This window comes from Eucyclogobius newberryi, unplaced genomic scaffold (genome assembly GCF_026437365.1).
Source record: "Eucyclogobius newberryi isolate DKJ021-1_F unplaced genomic scaffold, fEucNew1.0.hap1 SCAF_1, whole genome shotgun sequence".
NCBI lineage: Eukaryota > Metazoa > Chordata > Actinopteri > Gobiiformes > Gobiidae > Eucyclogobius > Eucyclogobius newberryi.
This window is the reverse complement of record NW_027315723.1, coordinates 15131432-15155293: the sequence shown is the minus strand read 5'-3', so window position 1 is coordinate 15155293 and position 23862 is coordinate 15131432. Positions and strand designations below refer to the sequence as shown.

General features: G+C 43.3%; 1 protein-coding gene across 1 annotated transcript in view; it reads left to right on the top strand.

Annotated features, from left to right (window-relative positions):
• Positions 1-23631, top strand: part of nlgn4xa (neuroligin 4 X-linked a) — a 101824-nt gene extending 78193 nt beyond the window's left edge. Inside the window, exons 4-6 of the mRNA XM_072434013.1 lie at positions 265-450; positions 4713-5502; positions 22354-23631. Coding sequence (XP_072290114.1) covers positions 265-450; positions 4713-5502; positions 22354-23275 — 1898 coding nt within the window. The 3' untranslated portion in view covers positions 23276-23631. The remainder of the gene's footprint in view (positions 1-264; positions 451-4712; positions 5503-22353) is intronic.
• Positions 23632-23862: the final 231 nt, after the last annotated feature.

Sequence of the window (23862 nt, the reverse complement as noted above, 5' to 3'; positions counted from 1 at the left end):
TGAGAACAAAACCTCCCTGTGCCTCCAAGAGGTGTTATTCTGTGTAAACGCCGCTAACCCTGTAGTTTAGACCTCTGCAAACATGTCCTGGAATGCATGGATTTTCCAGTTCAGATTTCAGTCTTCTCTCAAATGTTTATGCTCCTTGTTGGCTTTAAAATGTGATCTTTGAACTGGGCCTGGTTTTGTAAACATACATTAGTTATTTACTCTTTTAGGCACAAATGACACTGTTTTTAACATCTTTCTTTTATGGCTCTTTAGGGTTCCTGAGCACTGGGGACCAGGCAGCGAAGGGGAACTATGGCCTGTTGGACCAGATCCAGGCCCTGCGCTGGATCAAGGAGAACATCCAAGCCTTCAACGGGGACCCAAAACGAGTCACCATCTTTGGGTCTGGAGCAGGTGCCTCCTGTGTCAGTCTGCTCACCCTGTCCCACTACTCTGAAGGTGAGGACTGAATGTTTGGGCTAATCTTTTACCCTGCTTCCAAATGGTATAAAGTGTCTTGACAACACCGTAATAGTATACTGTTAGTGCATGATTCAAACTTCACACTGCCACTTGTTATGTGGACGTAAAAGATCAAAGGTGTGTTTGGGCCAGTGTGACAGTCTGGCTAGAGCCGCTGCTCTCGTTCTCTGGAGTGTGACGTGTGTGGTGTGAAAGACCCACTTTCACCTGTGATGCGTCTGCGATGAACATAAAAGCGCTTGGCATTGGATCAGAAAAGTATTGAGTTTGTGTCTGACAAGGCAAATTATATCAACTTTATATAAGCAGGACCCTTCTGCCTCTGACAGTAACGACTTGGACTGTCTGTGTGCCAGAACACTTCAGAACTTGTCCTTCACCAACACATCACCCGGGCAGTATATTAAGTTACCACCGGTAACAGAAAAGACCACTGCATAGCAACAGGGAAGTGAGTGGCAAGGCAAGGCAAGGCAAGTTTATTTGTAGAGCACATTTCATACACAAGGCAATTCAAAGTGCTTCACAGCAGGAAAAATGCATTCAAATCACAAAGAAATTACAGAAACAGAAATACGATAAAATTAACTGAATAAAAAATAAATAAATAAACAAAAACACCTAGCCACAAAGGGTAACGTGTTTTCGGAGTCCAACTCCTTTTTAAATCAGTCCAACTGATGGTACGTACTATTACACGTCCAACGTGTTTCGGAGTCTGCGTATTAATGTCTCTGTTCATATGAAGTCTGTTGTCTTGGAGATAAGTTCTTTGGTCAGCTCCTGGTGCAGCATTTGGGGAAAGGTGTATGTAAACAAGGACCGACATAACTGAAGTAAAGTCAATGTACAGCGTGTTGTCACGTGTGAAAACAGCCTAAACTTATACTAGTCCTAGTCTTTTCATCTCGTCTTTGGCGCTGAAATAAAAAATAAAATAATCAAGTAAGGCGTGTCCCTGAGGGCAGTGTCCTGGTTTCTGATTGGCTGAGGACACTATGGAGTTACTTATGTGGAGATTGCCTCAGGTTTCCAGTCTCTCTCTCTCTCTCTCTCTCTCTCTCTCTCTCTCTCTCTCCTCTGCTGCTCCTTCTCTGTATTTTTCTGTTCAATATTGGATCAGAGGGTTTCATGTCACAAAGACAGACTTCAAACATGGCGACTCGTTTTCAGAAAGTCGAGACGCTCTAAAATGACTGAAGAAAGAAACTAACTACTCCCTTTGTGTAGTTAAGAAAAGCTTCACAGGAAACATATCTGAATAATTGAAAATACTTTGTAAAGTACTCATTTTGTCTTGTGTTTGAGGAAAAAAAGTGTTTTTTGTTTTTTTTTAACGCACCACTGGATCAGCCGACTGCATTAGTCAACAATGAATGAACGGAACTTAATGTTTACAAAGGACAATTAACCAACAAAGTTAATAAGACACTGGACTAAAGCCAATGATAACTAGAACAAGGAGTAAATCAGAATTAAGCCAAGAATAAAACTAGACCAGAACAAGGAGTAAAGGAGTAAACAGAACTAGAGCAAAGACTAAACCAGAAATAAATCGGGACTAAGCCAGAGTTGTAGCAAAAGGTGAAGAAAATGTGGGTTTCAAATGCTTATGGGGTGTAATTTGTTTGTTAATTCTAAGTCTACATTTTGCAATCAAATGATCTAATCAAATTATATTTTCAAAGGTTCCTCATGTAACAGTGGCGGCTGGTGGTACATAATATCAGTTGCATGCTGTGACCTTTGTGGATGGACAAACAGACTTTGGGTGGTTGTCAATATTTAGTCTATAGCTTTTGCCATTACAGTGTGTTTTGGGCTGTACAGCGCTCCTGAACAAAAGCCGCGCACACGGAATTTAAAACAAAATAGAAATTGTACATATGCTTGTCAAAAAACGCATATAACCACGTTACACGTAACATGAGATATTTCCACATAAATATATTGCTGGTTGTCTTTTGAACCGGGGTCTCGCGGTGCACCTGCGGTCCGCTGCGCCGTGTGACTAATTAGACTAATTTCTCAGTGAAGATGAGTTGGATTGTAATAAAATACACAGCGTTTTGAAGCTTAAAATATAGACAGCACAATGTGTCCCCTGGACAGTGACCACTGTCGTCTTCTCCTACATCAGGGGTGTCAAACTCCCTGGTCAAATTTCGACGCTCAGGCTGGGTCGTGGACATAACCTGAAAAATGAAACCATAAAAACTATAAGAAATAAATAGCATTATATAACCTAGTACTAGTTATTTGAGGACACTGTTGAAAAGCACTGAGTCCATTTTCATTTAGCCACAGCAGGAACAGGAACATGGACTTGTGATATGATTTCTGATATGAAATGTTAACATCACAGACATGTTGCTGCACAAACTCAATATGGGCTCACTTTTTTTTTTATTGTTTAAGCTTATTTTAATGACAAATTATTCACGTAGTGAATCAAATGAGCTTCACTCTGTCATGTTCATACTTTATTACACTCTGAGCTGTGTTTTACCTGTGGCTCCTGATCCGTCCAGGTTTGCACTGGTTTGGATGTTTTCCTCACAGAGCATCACAGATTTTTTTCTTGTTGTTAGCTCCACATTAGCACCACTGTTAGCACAGCTCTCACATTTACAAAACCGTCTCCTTTCCTTCTAACTTGTTTCCCCAAACCACACCTCTCTTTCCCAGCTCAAACCTCTGCTCAAGTCTGTAAAGTGCACAACGCACGTTGGCTCTTCTCAGGCCTCAGCACTTGCACTGGCAGAGCCCACAGCAGTGCAGGGGAGGGGCAGAGGCTACTTGTGGGACATGTAGTGCTAGCGTTAAAAAAAACCTATATAGCTATCGATGTTCGCATGTTTGACACCCCTAGGCTGTTCTACAGTGTGTCAAACGCTTGCTCTTCCTGCTAGAATGCCCCCTGGTTGCCGTTAGCCAGTAAAATCTATAAATCAGACGCACCGTTGTAATGACAGCAGGGTTCAAATAGTGGGAAAAAAGTAGCGGCTTAAAGTCCGAAAAGTAAAATAGTTTGTACTACTGTATCTCCCCCCTGCCCCAACGTCACCCGAAGCCCTTCTGCTCTTCTGCAGATCAGCTCGAGGCTCTATAAACACTAGAGGCTGCAAACTATTGATGCTTTCTGTTTCATTTATGAAAACATGATTTAGACATTAGTAAGAAGTTGAACACTTTGTCTTTGCGCACGCTGCGGTGTCAGCTCGGCGGAGCCGCACCAGCTCTACGCTTCATACGTCTTGTTTTATTTGTTCTTTTTCACTGTTTCTAGTTGAATATGAGACCGATTTTCATAATCTAAACACCGTTTTACTCCTTGTTGAATAAATAATGCGAATGTGGAGTTTAAACTGCTCCAAGCTGTTTTCCTGATCTGTCTGTTTCTGTTTAAACTGTGGCTTGTACAGTGGAGCTGCTCCAACTCGCTTTGGAGAGATGCGACATCACCCGAGTCCCAGAGTTAGTTTCTAATGATAAACAACTAAAGTAGGCTTTCCATATATGCTCCATATTTAATTGAAAAGGAACAGTGCAGCTGCTGAACAAATAGCCTGATCTTTCATTTAGTCCAAACTGCCTGGTCAGGCTGGTGGTGCCCCTCGGCGCACCTAATGCCCTACACACTGTGGGTTATGTGCATAATGAGAGCGGAGGCATTGGTTAAGTGCCTGCGCACAATGTAAACTAATGTGAAGAAGCACCAGATGCTACATTTTCTCAAAACTTCAGGCTGTCCCATAGCAGTCTTTTTCTGCGGCAACCCAGTTAGCAAACCAGTCTCAAATCCCTAAACTTTACCAGATTAAGTGTTCATAAATCGAATCCTAACCTTAACTTGAATGTGAAAAAAGATATTCTAAAAAATGTAAATTTGCTAACATAGCCACAAATGCAAAGTGGCAGTTGTGGGCAAGGGACAATGAATGAACAAAATAATGTTATTAAAACAAAATATGAAACATAGCCTAAACACAAAATTATGATTCCATGTCTTTCCATGACTTTTATCTGGGTCATATAGAGGGTGCGGTGCTATTGAGCAGCCACCATTGCTATGTAGATAGAACATTTCAGGCAAAACAATAAGGTGGCAAACCCCCAAACCCCCAGAAAAGTTACATACAGCAACTTGTCAATCAAATCCACAATCTGTGTGAATTTGTGTGAAATACATAATACATTAAATTGTAAAAACTTAATTATATTTTCTCTCTTTGCAGATATGTTTCAGAAGGCGATCATTCAGAGCGGCACTGCGTTGTCCAGTTGGGCGGTGAACTACCAGCCAGCGAAGTACACCCGCGCTCTGGCCGAGAAGGTGGGCTGCAACATGCTGGACTCCATCGACCTGGTGGAGTGTCTGCAGAACAAGAACTACAAAGAACTCATTGAACAGTACGTGACGCCCGCCAAGTACCACATCGCCTTTGGACCTGTGATCGACGGGGACGTGATTCCAGACGATCCGCAAATCCTGATGGAGCAGGGAGAGTTTTTGAACTACGATATCATGCTCGGAGTCAACCAGGGCGAAGGGTTTAAGTTTGTGGATGGGATTGTTGACAGCGAAGACGGCGTCTCTGCAAACGATTTTGATTTTGCGGTGTCCGATTTTGTGGATCATCTTTATGGTTATCCCGAGGGCAAAGATACACTCAGAGAAACCATCAAATTCATGTACACGGATTGGGCAGACAAGGAAAACCCAGAGACACGGAGAAAGACTTTGGTTGCGTTGTTCACCGATCACCAATGGGTAGCACCAGCGGTTGCTACGGCAGATTTACACGCTCAGTACGGATCTCCGACATACTTTTACGCCTTTTACCATCACTGTCAGAGCGACATGAAGCCGAGCTGGGCGGACGCGGCGCACGGAGACGAAGTGCCGTATGTTTTCGGGATTCCCATGATTGGACCCACAGATCTGTTCAACTGTAACTTCTCCAAGAATGATGTGATGCTCAGTGCCGTCGTCATGACCTACTGGACCAACTTTGCCAAAACTGGGTGAGTGTTTAAGTTCCACGCAAAAGAAACAACCATGGCTTGAATTAAAGGTGCACAATAACGTTTTCAGTTGAAGCTCTCCCCTTGCTTCATTGCTTTGCCTGGAATGTTCCACTATGCCATTGATGTATCTTTATCACTCAAAAATACATTGGTAAACCCCTTTATCAGAAAACGTATATAATGCACCTTTGTTTGATTAGGCTTTGATCATAACATATAGACTAGTCCAAGGGCCACCAACCTCTCTCTGTCGCCTGTTCTAAATTATAACAGCCTGTTTATATGAGAGCTGGACACGAGATAACCAGCTCCATGTCACTTTTTAAATACACCCTGTAATCATGTAGTTACAAGCCACTAAAGACGCCAAACTGAAAGTGATGCATCCTCCATGTGCACGTAGACAGCAGATCTGCGGTGAAAAAGGGGGCTGGGTTTAAATCGCATCAGCAATATTTAAATTTAAAAACAAGCAAAAAAGAGACAAATAATGCTAATTTTCTTTGACAATGTCAGGAGTCGGCTGTTACAGAAAGCAGAGGTGGAGCTGTCAGCGCAGGACAGGCCTAACATGCAGGGCTAACGTTTAAACCAGGACTAACACGGGACTAAACCAGGTCTAACTCGTGCAGGGCTAACGTTTAAACCAGGACTAACACGGGACTAAACCAGGTCTAACTCGTGCAGGGCTAACGTTTAAACCAGGACTAACACGGGACTAAACCAGGTCTAACTCGTGCAGGGCTTACGTTTAAACCAGGACTAACACGAGACTAAACCAGGTCTAACTCGTGCAGGGCTAACGTTTAAACCAGGACTAACACGGGACTAAACCAGGTCTAACTCGTGCAGGGCTAACGTTTAAACCAGGACTAACACGGGACTAAACCAGGTCTAACTCGTGCAGGGCTTACGTTTAAACCAGGACTAACACGGGACTAAACCAGGTCTAACTCGTGCAGGGCTAACGTTTAAACCAGGACTAACACGGGACTAAACCAGGTCTAACTCGTGCAGGGCTAACGTTTAAACCAGGACTAACACGGGACTAAACCAGGTCTAACTCGTGCAGGGCTTACGTTTAAACCAGGACTAACACGGGACTAAACCAGGTCTAACTCGTGCAGGGCTAACGTTTAAACCAGGACTAACACGGGACTAAACCAGGTCTAACTCGTGCAGGGCTAACGTTTAAACCAGGACTCACACGGGACTAAACCAGGTCTAACTCGTGCAGGGCTAACGTTTAAACCAGGACTCACACGGGACTAAACCAGGTCTAACTCGTGCAGGGCTAACGTTTAAACCAGGACTCACACGGGACTAAACCAGGTCTAACTCGTGCAGGGCTAACGTTTAAACCAGGACTAACACGGGACTAAACCAGGTCTAACTCGTGCAGGGCTAACGTTTAAACCAGGACTCACACGGGACTAAACCAGGTCTAACTCGTGCAGGGCTAACGTTTAAACCAGGACTCACACGGGACTAAACCAGGTCTAACTCGTGCAGGGCTAACGTTTAAACCAGGACTCACACGGGACTAAACCAGGTCTAACTCGTGCAGGCCTAACGTTTAAACCAGGACTCACACGGGACTAAACCAGGTCTAACTCGTGCAGGGCTAACGTTTAAACCAGGACTAACACGGGACTAAACCAGGTCTAACTCGTGCAGGGCTAACGTTTAAACCAGGACTCACACGGGACTAAACCAGGTCTAACTCGTGCAGGCCTAACGTTTAAACCAGGACTCACACGGGACTAAACCAGGTCTAACTCGTGCAGGGCTAACGTTTAAACCAGGACTCACACGGGACTAAACCAGGTCTAACTCGTGCAGGGCTAACGTTTAAACCAGGACTCACACGGGACTAAACCAGGTCTAACTCGTGCAGGGCTAACGTTTAAACCAGGACTCACACGGGACTAAACCAGGTCTAACTCGTGCAGGGCTAACGTTTAAACCAGGACTAACACGGGACTAAACCAGGTCTAACTCGTGCAGGCCTAACGTTTAAACCAGGACTCACACGGGACTAAACCAGGTCTAACTCGTGCAGGGCTAACGTTTAAACCAGGACTCACACGGGACTAAACCAGGTCTAACTCGTGCAGGGCTAACGTTTAAACCAGGACTAACACGGGACTAAACCAGGTCTGAAACAGCCACAGGAGGAGGAACAGTTGGAAAGGTTAAATCCTCAAATTCCAATGAAGACTATATTTTTCTTATATTTGCTTTGCATCTTTACTTGTATTTTGACAATTACATTAATTCACTCGTTGAATGAGTTAGTGCTAGATTTAATACAGTTATCTGATTTTCTGATATTATTTTCAACTTTATTTTGTTAATATCACTCATTGGTTTAAAATGTGAATTCAGATTGGGTTTTTGAATGAAAAAAATGCATCATAAATGTGCATAAATGCCACACATACACTCACAGTATATCAAACATTTACTCACAGTTTAATTGTTATGTCATTTGGTTACAACTTGAATTGAAAAGGTTGTCCACCACCAAGTCCATGCTCATTAAGTGTCCTCAGCCCTAAAAAGGTTGTGGACCCCTGGTCACTCCAGAGTAACTAAAAATGAAATATTGAGTTTATGTTATATATTGTATTGTATATGTATTATTACCTTTTGCTATGTCATTATCTTATGTTGATCAAAAGCAATTCATTCAGGTTAGCTTAGGTTAGTTTGTAAATGAAATGTATTTATCAGGGACAATGCTCATAAAACATTGACCTACAGGAAAGATGCTTGTGGCAGGTTATTACCTATTAGCTTTGCATCTCCACCTGTGGCGTTCATGCCATTGAAATGCATTAAATGCATTAAATGTATGCATTTCAAGTATATTCATACAATCACTCATCCAGTCATTAATAAATCCAGTCCCACTCCAAAACACTATCTTACACGCATCCATACAATTTTTACATATTTACTAGTCATGCTGCTGCTTCAGTGTGTACATATTTGTTTAGTTAGAAGCCATTGTTTTATCAGACGGGTAAACATTTCATAATTTGTACATGATATGATTCACGTGGGAGGGAGTTCCAGAGGGTTATTGCTCTGTAGGAGAATGAGGACTGACCAAAGAGGTTCGGCTTTTGATTATTAAAACAATTGTAATTGTAGACTCTAAAGCACATGCCAAAAGACCGTGTTCATAATACAAACTGTGACAAAAAATCCTCAATAATTCCTTTCGTTTGTAGAAGCCTTCAGTTACTATATTTTGACCTTCATTTGGTTGAAAATATAAAAGAAAAATGATCATATGACTAGACAACCAAGCAAAACAATACTTGTGGGCATGTCCATTACTAAAATAATATTTAGTCGCAGCCCTAGTTTCAGATGCCCTCCTACTACTGGTTTTGTTGAAGAGAGAATCCTTCAACAATATATAGTCATAATTGATAATCATAATCTTATTTTAACCATGCTCAAAGTTCCCGATCATTCCAGTTGTGGACTCATTAAACGTTGCATTCTCTGTCTGTTCTAAATGGCCTCCTTGACATTTCTGAGTGTTGTGAATTCACGCATTAAATATTTGATGAGAGAGAGACAAAGTTTGTGTCAGAATGTCCTGAGGTCAGACCGAAATGTGACGTTTTAAACCAGGGACAAAGACAAGTGTGTGAAGTATTTAAAAGATGAAGATGTTCAAACTTTAACTACTGCTATCCTTCTATTACAACTGCTACTACTAATACTGAGAGGGAGAAATACTGATGACATCAATATTCCATCTTTTGCTACCACTACCACTACTACCACTACAACTACAACTACTCTAATGCAAATACTAAGATAAGATATTCCTTTATTTACTTTTAAATACTGTACTATTAAGAAGTACTACAACTAATACTGCCTCTTCTGCCAGTCTACTGTTGTGATTCTTCCTACTACTGACACTGCAGCTGTAAGTACTACATCTGCAACTACTATTACTACTACTACTAATAATTGAAATCTTACTGTGTCAACAGTGACAACTACTGTGACAACTACTACTGGCATTACTTTCACCAAATTGAAAAAAATGTCTTAAGTTTTTGGCAGATTATATAAATTAGCCAACAATATACGGTAGTTGAATCGTGACGTTAAGGTACTTGATTTTCAAACCGTGAAAGGAGGGAGGTAAATAAATAAAGTAAAGGTCATTTCAGCTGCTCTCACTTCCTCTCTCACAAACCCTTTGGTACATTGTTAATATTTTGAACAGCTTTGTGAAGTGAAACTGAATGGAACAGGCTCTCATGTCAAATATCAGGCTCTTTATTCCAGGTTTGAGATCGACTAATATTAGATTATTTGTCACGAGGGGCTGATTTTGTGTGCCTGCCTCTCCCTCTCACACTGTCTCCCTCTGCTCAGTCGACCACACCCGTTCCACATTTAATCCTAAATATAGTCCACACATTCCTTTGGTCTGAGCGCGCTGAACAAAAACAAACTTTACCTTTCAGAGAGACGAGTCTTCTGACCATTTAACATCAAACAAACACAAGGAGACGGCTGGCATTTCTGAAATATTTCACCCAGAAGTCCTGTCTGTACAGCATAATGGAGTTTGAGTTTATTTGTTTCAGTTTTATTTCAGTAACTTGTCCATTTGGATATCTGTCCTGTTAAAATTCAGCTCAGCCCTTGTATTGTTCTGACTTTAGCTTTAGTTTTGCAAGTGTCCGCCACCTGCTTGTCTCCATGGAGATGTTATAGCTTTGCCTGGAATATTCAACAGAGTGGTATAAAACTGATCTATGGAGACAAGCAGGGGACACCACCAGGCCAAGGTACAGGTCAGATCTGTGGATTTTACGTATATAAATTGACCAACACTACAACCGTTTGTTATACCAGTTAGCCAAGAAAAACCCAGATTGAGGTTTTCGATGGATTAACAATAAAAAACAAATGTAAATTAACAACTGAAAGGTAGATTAGTTTGTTGCCATAGTGGAATATAGTGGAACATTATTCTGGAATATACCAGTTAGTTTGAATTTATTTCAGAGATGCCGAAACAAAACCAGCACAGAGTTCCCAGATTAGTGGCTAAAAGTGTTTTTTTTATTTATTTATTTATTTTTTTTTATTATTAACCTATATTTAAGTTTAAAAAACACTGAGATCTGGGCCAAAGTGGAAATTATACTTATTTTTCTCACCTCTTTTAACTTAGACAAAACATAGTATAAAAAGCTTCAGTTGGAGTCATCTGGACACTGTTTGTTTCTGAAACATTGTTAAATAAGAAGCAATAACATCTCCTCAGAGACAAGCAGATGGCAGACCCTCCACTAGAAAAGTCACATAGTGCACCAGACACAGGGAGAACATGCAAAAACATTATTTACCTTTTAACTCCTGCCTCGAAAATATTGGATGATTTATGGATAAACTAATTCTGTCCTAAAAGCAGTGGCGTGTGGTCAGGTCAATCAAGGCAATCAGTGATTGGCCAATAGAATCTAAAAGTACTGTGTGTCACAACAATATTTAAATTATTTTAAAATAATTATGTCCATAAGCCCCTTTTCCCTTTCCCAGTCTTTTAGTGGCCTCTAGAGGCCGCTGAGCATTACTGCGCGGGAAGCATGAGTCTTAGTCTGTGGCCGTGTTCAGAGGCTTGTTCATGCTCCGCTCTCCAACATGAGCTTTCAGAACCAGAGCAGACAGCAGCTTCTTTTAGAGCTCTGCACATGCTCTGAGGACCACACAGCCTCAAACCCATGGATCTGATCTCAAACCACGCTGAATAAACCTGTGTGAGAATCAAGGATGTTTGCAGGTTTTGCCCGAACTGAGCATGTGCAGAGGAGAAGTGAACAACTAACGGACTTAAAAACTATCTTTTAGAGACAAGTCTGTGTTTGTAGCTCAGGCTCTGTTCATATTTCAAATGATTGGACGTTAGTTTTAAATACAGGCAGTCATTTAACAACATAGAACGCTAATTTGTGTGATGTTGGATAGGTGTTCACCCTTCACACAGGAGACCCAGGTTCAAAGCTCACCCTTGTATAATGATGAACACCCGAGTTCTGTGCGGTGACTTTCATGGATGGAGTTGTAATATTTCTGACAGGTTGAGCATGTTTCCAGTGGGACATGCTCCTCCAGCTGGTGTTTCCATATGGGGCGTCCCACATAGACAAGCTAGCGGACTGTTACTGCTGATGATGCAACTAAACTCTATTTAGTATTGAATTGTTCAATACTGTAGTCTCTATTCACTCACTGTTTACTGCAATACTTTGTGTTCCTCTATTTGTACTGGGCTGTTATTTATTATTGCATGGAAAGGGTTAAGGGTTAAAGGGCAAACAGCTCGCAGGGCTGTAGTCATTTAGTCATTTAGTCAATTAGTCAATTAACCGTTCCTTCTCCGTCCATATATTTCCAAACCATCTCAATCTGGACAGATAGACGCTTAAAATGAGTGTGAAATGAGTTCACACCTCAATTAACATGAAAGAAATCCTTCAAAATTAGGATAATAACATTTTAAACATCTTTTAAAATAATTCTATTCGTAAATGCTTCGATTAGCTTAATGGACTTGCTTTTTATATTGCATGTTCTGGCCACATTCACAATCCAGGCGTCTGGTTTCGCGAGTTCAGTTTTAAATGACTATAATTACGTGGCTAATTCCTGTGGGTTGAGTGCATCTTGTCATAATATTAGCAGATATATTACAGAGCTGTAGATAACTGGAGAAGGGGACAGAAAGCTGCTCATTTGGTGTTCAATCATTTATTATTAATTTGTTTCATCCGATGCCTCAGATGCCCTCCATCTTCCTATATATCCCTGGGTGCCAGATGCCCTTCCATGGGACCGTTCAAACAATACAATATGTTCTGTGGTAAAGTTAATTCTGTCTTTCATTTTCTAAACTGTTGTAGAATCAGTTTTTTTGTTCACTTGCTTTACATGTTTTAGCTACTTCAGCTGAAACCATCATCACGGGATGGTAGTTAGCTGCTTACATGGTTTTGTCAGAAAATACTGGAAGCTTACGCCCCCTACAGTCTGACAGCAGCATCTCCAGGACTTCATTTCATGTGTGCGATAAGATGTGGGCTCTTTTGTCCCAATTTATGCTTAATGATTTATGCAATAAATGTATTAATTATGCAATAAGCATAATTTATGCTGATTAACATGGTGGAGGGCACTGTCAATCAAATTAGGCAGCGCTAATGACCGATCGCCAAAACAAGTGTCTTCTCTAAATCTGATCTGCAACTCCATAAGAAATTACTGTTTTCATAGAAATCCAGCCCTCATTTTCTCTGATGCTTCACCTGCTCCAGTCCATGACTTCCACTCAATGATCGGTGGCTCTGACATGAGAACATAAGTGGCTGATGCATTTTATTGCATCAGTGTATATGAAGATAAGTAGTGCAGAAAAGGCTTGAATATAAAATGAAATATGAATGAAATATGAAATACTGTAAGTATTTACAAATGTGCAGACCCCTAACATATGTTTATAGGGCTTTTTAATACATCCATCCATCCATTTTCTGCCGCTTATCCGGGGCCAGGTCGCGGGGGCAGCAGTCTGAGCAGGGACTCCCAGACTTCCTTCTCCCCAGACACTTCCTCTAACTCCTCCGGGGGGATCCCGAGGCGTTCCCAGGCCAGCCGAGAGACATAGTCTCTCCAGCGTGTCCTGGGTCTTCCCCGGGGCCTCTTCCCGGTGGGACATGCCTGAAACACCTCCCGAGGGAGGCGCCCAGGAGGCTTCCGGAACAGATGCCCGAGCCACCTCAGCTGGCTCCTCTCCACGTGGAGGAGCAGCGGCTCTACTCCGAGCTCCCCCCGTGTGGCCGAGCTCCTCACCTTATCTCTAAGGGAGCGCCCAGCCACCCGGCGGAGGAAACTCATTTCGACCGCTTGTATCCGCGATCTAGTTCTTTCGGTCACTACCCAAAGCTCATGACCATAGGTGAGGGTAGGAACGTAGACCGACCAGTAAATAGAGAGCTTTGCCTTTCGACTCAGCTCCCTCTTTACCACAACGGTCCGATGCAGCGACTGCATCACTGCAGCCGCTGCACCGATCCACCTGTCGATCTCACGCTCCATCCTTCCCTCACTCGTGAAACAAGACCCCGAGATACTTGAACTCCTCCACTTGGGGCAAGGACACCCCACCCACCTGAAGAGGGCAAGCCACCTTTTTCCAGTCGAGAACCATGGCCTCGGATTTGGAGGTGCTGATTCTCATCCCAGCCGCTTCACACTCGGCTGCAAACCGTCCCAGTGCATGTTGCGGGTCCGGGTTTGATGGAGCCATCAGGACAACATCGTCTGCAAACAGCAGAGATGAAATCCTGTTGTCCCCAAACCGGACACCCTCCGACCCCTGACTGCGCCTAGAAATTCTGTCCATAAAAATTATGAACAGAACCGGTGACAAAGGGCAGCCCTGGCGGAGTGCACATGCACTGGGAACAGGTCTGACTTACTGCCGGTAATGCGAACACAGCTCCTGCTCCGGTCATACAGGGACCGGACAGCCCTGAGCAAAGGGCCCCGGACCCCGTACTCCCGGAGCACCCCCCAAAGGACACCCTGAGGGACACGGTCGAAAGCCTTCTCCAGATCCACAAAGCACATGTGGACTGGTTGGGCAAACTCCCATGAACCCTCGAGCACCCGATGGAGGGTATAGAGCTTGTCCAGTGTTCCACGACCTGAATCCGAGGTTCGACTATCGGTCGGATTCTCCTCTCCAGTACCTTGGAATAGACCTTACCCGGGAGGCTGAGGAGTGTGATCCCTCTGTAGTTGGAACACACCCTCCGGTCCCCCTTCTTGAACAGAGGGACCACCACCCCGGTCTGCCAGTCCAGAGGCACGGTCCCCGACCGCCATGCGATGTTGCAGAGACGTGTCAACCAAGACAGTCCTACAACATCCAGATACTTTAGGTACTCAGGGCGGATTATCCAACCCCGGAGCCCTGCCACCGAGGAGTTTGCGAACAACCTCAGTGACTTCAGCTTGGGTGATCCGCCCCAACTCTGCCCCTCTCTTCACCCGAGTATCCAAGACACGCGGCCGGAGGTCAGATGACACAACAACAAAGTCAATCATTGACCTCCGGCCTAGGGTGTCCTGGTGCCATGTGCACTGATGAACACCCTTGTGCTTGAACATGGTGTTCGTTATGGACAATCCGTGGCTAGCACAGAAGTCCAATAACCGAACACCGCTCGGGTTCAGATCGGGGAAGCCGTTCTTCCCGATCACCCCTCCCCAGGTGTCACTGTCATTGCCCACGTGGGCGTTGAAGTCCCCCAGTAGAACTACGGAGTCCTCGGTCGGTGCACTGTCCAGTACCCCCCCCCAAGGACTCCAAGAAGGCCGGGTACTCTGCACTGCTGTTCGGCCCGTAGGCCGCCACAACAGTGAGAGACCTGTCCCCCACCCGAAGACGGAGGGACGCGACCCTCTCATTCACTGGGGTAAACTCCAACACGTGGCGGCTGAGCTGTGGGGCTATAAGCAAGCCCACACCAGCCTGCCACCTCTCCCCGCGGGCAACACCAGAGAAGTGGAGCGTCCAGCCCCTCTCGAGGAGATGGGTTCCAGAGCCCAAACTGTGCGTGGAGGTGAGGCCGACTATATCTAGTCGGTATCGCTCAACCTCCCGCACAAGCTCAGGCTCTTTCCCCCCCAGCGAGGTGACATTCCATGTCCCCAGAGTTAGTCTCTGTGTCTGGAGATCTGGTCGCCGAGGCCCCTGCTGTCGACTGCCGCCCAGATCTCTCCGTACCGGCCCCTTATGGATCCTCCTGCGGGTGGTGGGCCCACGGGAGGGCGGCCCCACGTTGCTCCTTCGGGCTGTACCCGGCCGGGCCCCGTGGGGTAAGACCCGGCCACCAGGCGCTCGCCATCGAGCACCCATCCCAGGCCTGGCTCCAGGATGGGGCCCCGGTGACGCCTATCCGGGCGACGTAAACGGCCTTGTTTTTGTTGTCATCATAAGAGGCTTCTGAACCGATCTTTGTCTGACCCGTCACCTAGGACCTGTTTGCCTTGGGAGACCCTACCAGGGGCTTGAAGCCCTCGACAACATAGCTGCCGGGATCATTCGGGCGCTCAAACCCCTCCACCATGCATGGCCCATGCCTGCGGCATGGATTCTCGCGTACGGGACGATGCCAGGAGTGTTTTTGGAGGAATGCAGCGCTTCGGGCTGCTGTTGTCAACAATGAGTGAATGGGCTACGCCCATTCACTCATTGTTGACTATTTCTGTCATAGCAGGAGTAAGTATGCATGATCCATGCCTTCGGCATGGGCTAGTTCACTGTACTTGCCAGGGGTGACGGGGTAGCAAACATGCGGGCTGCGCCCGCATGTTTGGTCAGACAGTTGCAACGCTGCCGAAGGCCCTCCGCCCTGCTGGGGCTCGGGCCTAAATATAGCCGCAAGCGGCAATGATCGGCCCCACGACACCGTGACTCTTTGAATAAAAATGTGGATAACTTTTGATGGTCCACCCCTGAAGATGAGTCTCACCAAATTTCAGGTTAATAGGGCTGACGCCCTAAGAGGAGTTTGTGAAAGTCTAAAGTGTAAACATGTTCTGGCGATTTCCCCATTGGAATAACATGGAAGGTTTCGGTCATCGTTACGGCAACGCCATAACAATTATGACATGGGTCTCATTGACTTTTTTGATGGGGATTCTAAAATTGAGTTGTGTGTCAAATTTCATATAATTTCGCAAAACTAAACATTTAACCTCCATATAAAATCTGTAGGGGGCGCTGACGCGCCAATTTTTTTTTATTTTAGAAAAGGGAAATAGCCAGAATGTAGAGAGGCACGATTTTTAGAGGTGTGCACATTTTTGTGACTTTTCGTCAATGTTCACTGGGTGAAAAATAGGGGGGTTGGTCCCGAGAAGAAGAAGAAGAAGAAGAAGAAGAAGAAGAAGAAGAAGAAGAAGAAGAAGAAGAAGAAGAAGAAGAAGAAGAAGAAGAAGAAGAAGAAGCGAAAACAATGTTTCCCATTTTTCAAATATCATAAACTATACATTTTGCGCTTTCCTACCTCATGGTGTGGGTCCCTGGTCACTGACGGGTACTTTCGTTGATTTTGAGTGGGCTCCGCCCACTTTGTGTTTTTGGCCCTCTATACAGTAATAATGTTCAATTTTTGCATTACATGTTTATATGCACGGAACATGCAAGAGATGGGGAACGTATTCGTGAGGTACTTAGCGCTAATGAGTGCTTTATAAGGGGATGACGACCGATGTAAAGTGCTCGTTTAGTGCACACTTTTGGACGGGCTTCGCCCGTTTACAACGGTAATGTTCCATTTTCCTACTACTAATTAGTATGCACGGGGCGTGCGTGAGTGAAGGAGTGTGTTAGTGAGTGTTTGGAAGTGGGCGAGCGCTTCGCGCTCGATTTCGTGCGCACTACGTGCGCACTTTGGCAGCCGTGCTTCACACGGCCTTACGAGATTAATAGGCCTTTCGCCAGCTTGTGGCGCTCGGGCCTAATAATGATATTTTTAGCAAAAACAATATAGCCGTTTCCACTATAACAACAAATTATACATTGTTTGAAAGCTCTAAGCCTTCCCCATGCCGTCATGGGGTGGAATCATCATTACGAGCGCTTACACGCTCGTCACTCCCTATTCCGTTGGGATGCCCTGCCCACTCCCCATTGACTTCCATTGATTTGAGCAGATACAAGCATGGCCCATGCCTGCGGCATGGATTCTCGCGTACAGGACGATGCCAGGAGGGTTTTTGGAGGAATGCAGCGCTTCGCGCTGCTGTTGTCAACAATGAGTGAATGGGCTACGCCCATTCACTCATTGTTGACTATTTCTGTCATAGCAGGAGTAAGTATGCATGATCCATGCCTTCGGCATGGACTAATTCACTGTACTTGCCAGGGGCGACGGGGCAGCGTTGCGGGAGCAATAGGCCCTCCGCCCTGCTGGGGCTCGGGCCTAAAAATATTACTAACAACTATAAACCTATATTGTTATATGGTGTACGTACGAGGCCAAACCAGTGAACCTGGGGAAACACCTGCTCTTTTGACCTCGCTTTTGAAACACAGATAAAAAAAACATTAAAAAGAATGTGAAAAGGCCAATAGACAAATACGAGCAGTAGAAGCAGCTGCAGAGCAATGAAATGAACCAGCAAGAGACAAAACGACATCATGGACATTGTGTAAGCAAATACAACCCCTGGGTCAGAGAGGCCATCAAGATCTGCAAGCGAGGTCAAGGAGCATAGACCGTGATGAGGGAGGCTTCATCTTATCACACATGGGATGTAGTCGTGGAGAAGGCATCAGACAGTAGCAGCTTATCAGTCTGACAAAACCATGTCAGCAAGACATATCACATTATGTAACGTTCTGAGGAGGGCTGCAGTAAATATAGTAAAGCACAAACGCTTCTGTCCCACACAAAATAATTTCCTAACTATTGTAAATTGTATATTGCTAATTTGTATCACTCTACAATGATGTGTACAATTTAAAGTTGCAATATGTAACTTGTCTTGTGGAAGGTCATTCTGTATAGAGATGTCCCTGCATTACCTGCACAGTATGTCAAACATATATCCTCAGGTGCACAAGACACCTCTAACCTGAAGGCTTTAACTAACCACTGTTGCCCCTGACCCAGTGCAGCATTCCAGGCAAACCATCTAAATAGTTACATAGTGAACCTTTGATTTGATTTAACACATGTTATTATCTAGTTTTAACTTAAGAGAACATAAAGTATTCTATACTGTATTTTTCACAAGGCAAAGTTAGTGGAATCTAAGCAGGTGCAGCAGGTTTGGATATAGTTTCAAACTTCACTTTATCCTCGTCTCCTCTGTTACACTGTGAACACATCCATCTTAAACTGCTTCAGCAGAAGGGCCTTTTCAGACATCAGGGTGAAAAATGTCCTCTGTCCTCATGATGGATGGACTTAGAAAGGGACTGAAGTGGACAGAGAAGAGGAGAGAGGAGACAAAATGACGCTCAGAAACACTTTCCTAGTTAGATAAAGGTCAATAAATAAAAATTAAGAATATATTATACTCCTAATATTTATATTTTGTGCTCACTTTGGCCAAGTTTGAACCTGTGGCTTGTATTGAATCATATGTATTAATCTCATGACTTAAACCTGGAGTGGTCAGAACCAGTGTTGGAAAAGTTCGCTTTCTACATGAACTAGTTCAGTTCATAGTTCATACATTCTAAAATGAACTAGTTCAGTTCATAGTTCATAATTCAAAAATTTTAACTAAGTTCACAGCTCCAAAAAATGAACTAGTTCAGTTCTTTTTTTCAATATTATGCAATAATTGTTCTAAATTATTCCTCAGCCCAAATACAACCACAGGCAGCAATTATTTTATTAGTTTATTGCTGAAAATATGTGTCAAATTTCATCTTCATATCCAATTTTGAATCCTCACCCAGGATTTACATTCACATTGAAGGGACAGACTTCCCCATTTGTTGCTGTCCATTCAGCACCACACTAGCAGCAGTTGCAGCTTTCAGCCCCACAGTATACATTCTCAAAAACATGAGGGAAAACTTGCTGGGCAAAGTTTGCACAGAAATGTTGGATTGTTCCCATCCTCACCGACCTAATCATAAAACTGACGTAAATGGTCGTAGCAGGGCGACTCCTGCTGTTCTGTTGACTTCACGTTGCGGTCGCGTCCGTGCTGCTTTTGTTTTGATGCGCATGCGCAGTGCGGTGCGACACGCGATCTATCGCCTCTACAACTGGAGCTCTCACACTTGCCAGACACAGGCTCTTTTTGGGAAACTTAACAGTGTTTTTCGCCTGGAAGTCTCTAGAAATCTGACACTTTATTGAACGAAAATAAAAAGAACAAATTTTGCCGTTCACAGACACCAGAAAGAACGCGTTCACGGTTTTGTTTGTCAGCAGTAATACCGTTCGTTCAGTTCACGTTCACCAAAATTATGAAAGCGCTCATGAACTTTAGTTCAATGAACGCGTTCAGGTACAACACTGGTCAGAAAAAGATGCAGGTTTTTCTGTGCAGGCAATGAAAAAACAGTTTGACTGTACAGTATTTAATGCATCTATACGTACCAAGACATACTAATAACCACATCAAATCAAGACTAAACCAGGACTAAATCAGAGCTAAAACAGATCTAAACTAGGACGAAACGAGCAAGGATAAACTAGAAATAAACCAGGGCTAAAACAGGTCTTAACCAGCACAGGATCAGAACCAAACCTAGAAATAAACCAAGGCTAAAGCGGATCCAAACTATGACTAAACCAGGGATGAACTAGGATTAAACCAGGACTAGATCAGGACTAAACTACAGCTACATTCCAAGGCCAAACTCTGCTAAACCATGAAGACAAATGCTAAACCAGGACAAAGCTGGTACGTCCAACCCAAAGGCTACTAGACTATGAAATAAAACTAGGACTAGATCAGGGAGTACACCAGGAGTAATCGTCTTACTTACTGTAACGTTAATACATTTTAAAGCCAGGAACAAGCAAAAACCAAACGAGGACAATACAAGTACGAAGCCAGGACTTACCAAGACTTGCCAGGACAAACGAACAAAGGTCAACTTAAGTAGATCTACCAATAACTAAACCAGGTCTCCAGCTAGTCTTTAGACCTGAGACTTAACCTGGAGTCATCTTGGACAAGACCAAATTTGCTTAGTCCAAACCAGGGGTTCCCAAACGTTTTCAGGCCGGGACCCCCAAAATAATCATACAACCACGTCTGAACCTCCAGAGTAAAACCTTGTATATGTTTCCAGTGTGTGTTTTTTTGATTGATTCCTGCAGTTTTAGCTAAAGAACAGTCTCTATCCTTCCCCTCACTACTCAATAACATGACACTGAAGCAACTAAGATGACGTAGCACTAACCGACCACACTCGAGATGACCCGCGGCTTTAGCCACGCTTAGCTTCAGGGCTCAGAATAAGCGGTATCGCATCGCAAAATGCGACGAAATTTCTCTCAAATGCGATACATTCGTCAGAAAAAAGTGTTGTTGTATCGCAGCTTTTGCGATTTGTGTTCAATTCTATAACCAAAGCGCCTAAAAAAGCACTGATCACTCGTCAATCGATCGTCAATAACGCCAAGACACAATGTAGGATGCTGTGTTGACTTTAGTAGGTCCCGCTGATCGCCGCGTCTGAAAACGAGAGAGCGCACGGAGCCACCTGCGCTTGTTACATCAATGGAAAATATTGATTGTTAGTCATATTTGTGTTTTGCTATGCAACTTATCAAATTGCTATACAATTTATTATTTACCAAATGGCAACATCCTGCTGAATTTGTCAAGTTACTAGCACTAGTGCCACTTCAAACTCTAGGTCTGACTCTGGACCATCCAGGACATAGGGCTCAGTACGACACACCGCCGCGATGTATAAAATGTTTATTCCAATGTACCGCTGTGTACCGGCGTACACGCCTGTTTACACCCTCACCGTCTCCACTCTAGACTACGTCACAGGGTGAGCTGGGAACGCACGCACACGCTGAGACTACGTCACGGGTTGAGCGGGCGAGGCAGAGGGTGGGGGCGAATCTCAAACTAAGCCGTCTGCATTTTCGCGTAGGCAAGTAGTGTCCAAGATCTGGGTGATATTTTATAGTTGTTATGTTATGGGTGTTGCAGAACGCTTATTATTATCAACTATGCCCAAATATAGGACTTAGTACCTTTAATAATTTCTAGTTGTAAATCCTTTAAAATTAGGTCTATTTTTATATATACAGTATTTTACATCCCCTTTTCAGTTAAAAAAAAAGTAGATGTTATACAGTATCATCATTTTAAAATGACCCCCAGTTTGGAAACCACTGGTCCAAGCAAGATTAAAACAGTTCTGTTCAGTATTCTATCTATGATCCAGTCTAGTCTAAGTTAGAGCTGCATCTTTGTGCTGTTTCCTTTCCGCGGCACCAGAGGAGGGCCACGATTCAGATTTAGAATCAAAATAATCCCTTTCAATTCAAGCATAAGGTGTGATTCAAAGAAAAAATAGGTAAGAACTTAAGGTGGGGCTAATTGGTGTAATTTGGTATTTTCTTCTTTGGAATAAACTGTGTTGTCTTTATTTTGAAGATTATTTTCACAGTTGGATGTTGTAGTCCAGCTGTGCTGTTTGTATTGTTCAAATAGTAAGAAAAGGCATTGATTATTTCAAACTGGTTTTATTCCACTTTGCAAATGTTTAATATATTCAGTGATTTTTCAGAAATCAGGTTGCAAAGTTGAGTTTGAGGATGCAACTAAAAAATACAAAATAATATATATATATGTGGCAATACCACCTCCATTGCTAAGCACCAAAGTACATCTCTTACATGTTAGTCTGGCCTCCTGAGTCAGGACTAAGCATTGGGAATCTGCGTTTCAGTTTTATGGAGCTAAAATCAGAAAAAGATGTGAGACAGGCCTCTACTCTTACAATGTTCAACGTGTAAGTGCTCTATAAATAAACTTGCCTCTTTAAATTAAAGCTGCATTTTACATACATAAACATAATACGTTCTATTTACATGCAACTACGATTTAACATAGATATACTTTAAAATATCCGTGGAAATCAATGAGCAAAGTCATTAAAATGTGTACTTGGACAGGTGCAGTGGGTATGAAGTGTCTTGCTCTACAACCTTCAGATTAATAATAGCACCTTCATATAGAATCAATTGTCAAACTTATTTTTTGTATCTTCTGTTCTTTTTCTTGTTGCAGAGATCCAAACCAGCCAGTGCCCCAGGACACCAAGTTCATCCACACTAAACCAAATCGCTTTGAGGAGGTGGCCTGGACAAAGTACAACCCCAAAGACCAGCTGTACCTGCACATTGGACTAAAACCACGAGTCCGGGATCACTACCGGGCCACCAAGGTCGCATTCTGGCTCGAACTTGTCCCACATTTACACAACATCAACGAATTCTTTCAATATGTTTCAACCACAACAAAAATACCACCGCAAGAAACTACTCCTTATTCTTACACAAAGAGATTTTCAGGTAAAAATCCTTGGCCTTCAACAACGAGACATCCTGGAGTGCCGTCTGCGAACACAAAACAATCCACGGACCAGCGGAAAAGCAACGGGGACAACTTGGACACCGGCGAGGAATCGGACATGTATATTGTACGAAAAAGCGACTATTCGACTGAACTCAGCGTCACTGTGGCGGTCGGAGCGTCTCTATTGTTCTTAAACATTTTGGCATTTGCAGCTTTATACTACAAAAAGGACAAACAACGCCACGAAACCAACCGGCGCGCCCCCACTCCGCAATGCAACTCCGCTAACCAAGCTGGCAATGCCACGCAAGTAGCTACGACGGCTAACGATGTAGCACACCTGCAAAGTGAAGAGCTAATGTCGCTACAGATGAAGCAGCAGCAGCTGGAGCTTGAACACCATCACGAGTGCGAATCCATACAGAGCCACGATACGCTAAGGCTAACGTGCCCTCCGGATTACACGCTAACTCTGCGCCGCTCGCCAGATGATATACCGCTAATGACGCCTAGCACGATAACCATGATTCCAAACTCGCTAGCTAGCATCCAACCTCTGCACAATTTCAATACATTCGGAGGAAGCCAAAACAGTACCAACTTACCACACGGCCACTCCACTACACGGGTATAGCTCTGAAAAAGTTCAAATTTGTTTTTAAAAAAAAAGGCTAAAGACTTCTGAAAAGACAATGCCTTCTTTTTGAATGTTACTATGAATGGAAATCAAAATGGCCGTCAAGACGAAGAAGGACGTTGACTATTTTTTAAAGCTTTTTGACATCAATAAATAAATATAAACTATTGTATAAGGGAAAACGAAAGCAACAATTTCTTGAACTTGTTTCCATGCAACGTCATAATAGACTGAGCACACGACTCTTCACGCCAGCCTGAAATGTATTTATAAAGATTAAAGATGTAAAGTTTCAGAACAAGGTGTGCTAATGAACTACTTCATTTGCAAAAGGTTATTGCACAATGTTTAAATATGAAATGTCTAAAATTGGGATATTGGATTTCCTGTTTTTTAGATAAATTGTATATGAATTGTTATGACTTTGATCTCATTTAAATTTATTTAAGGCATTTCTGAACAATTACTTTTCATGTTTGATTTATGTAATATATTTTCATATGCAGCCCAAAAATAACAATTAGAAAACTACTAAATAAGATAACATTTTATTCAATAGAATTAATTTACATATTGAATTATAA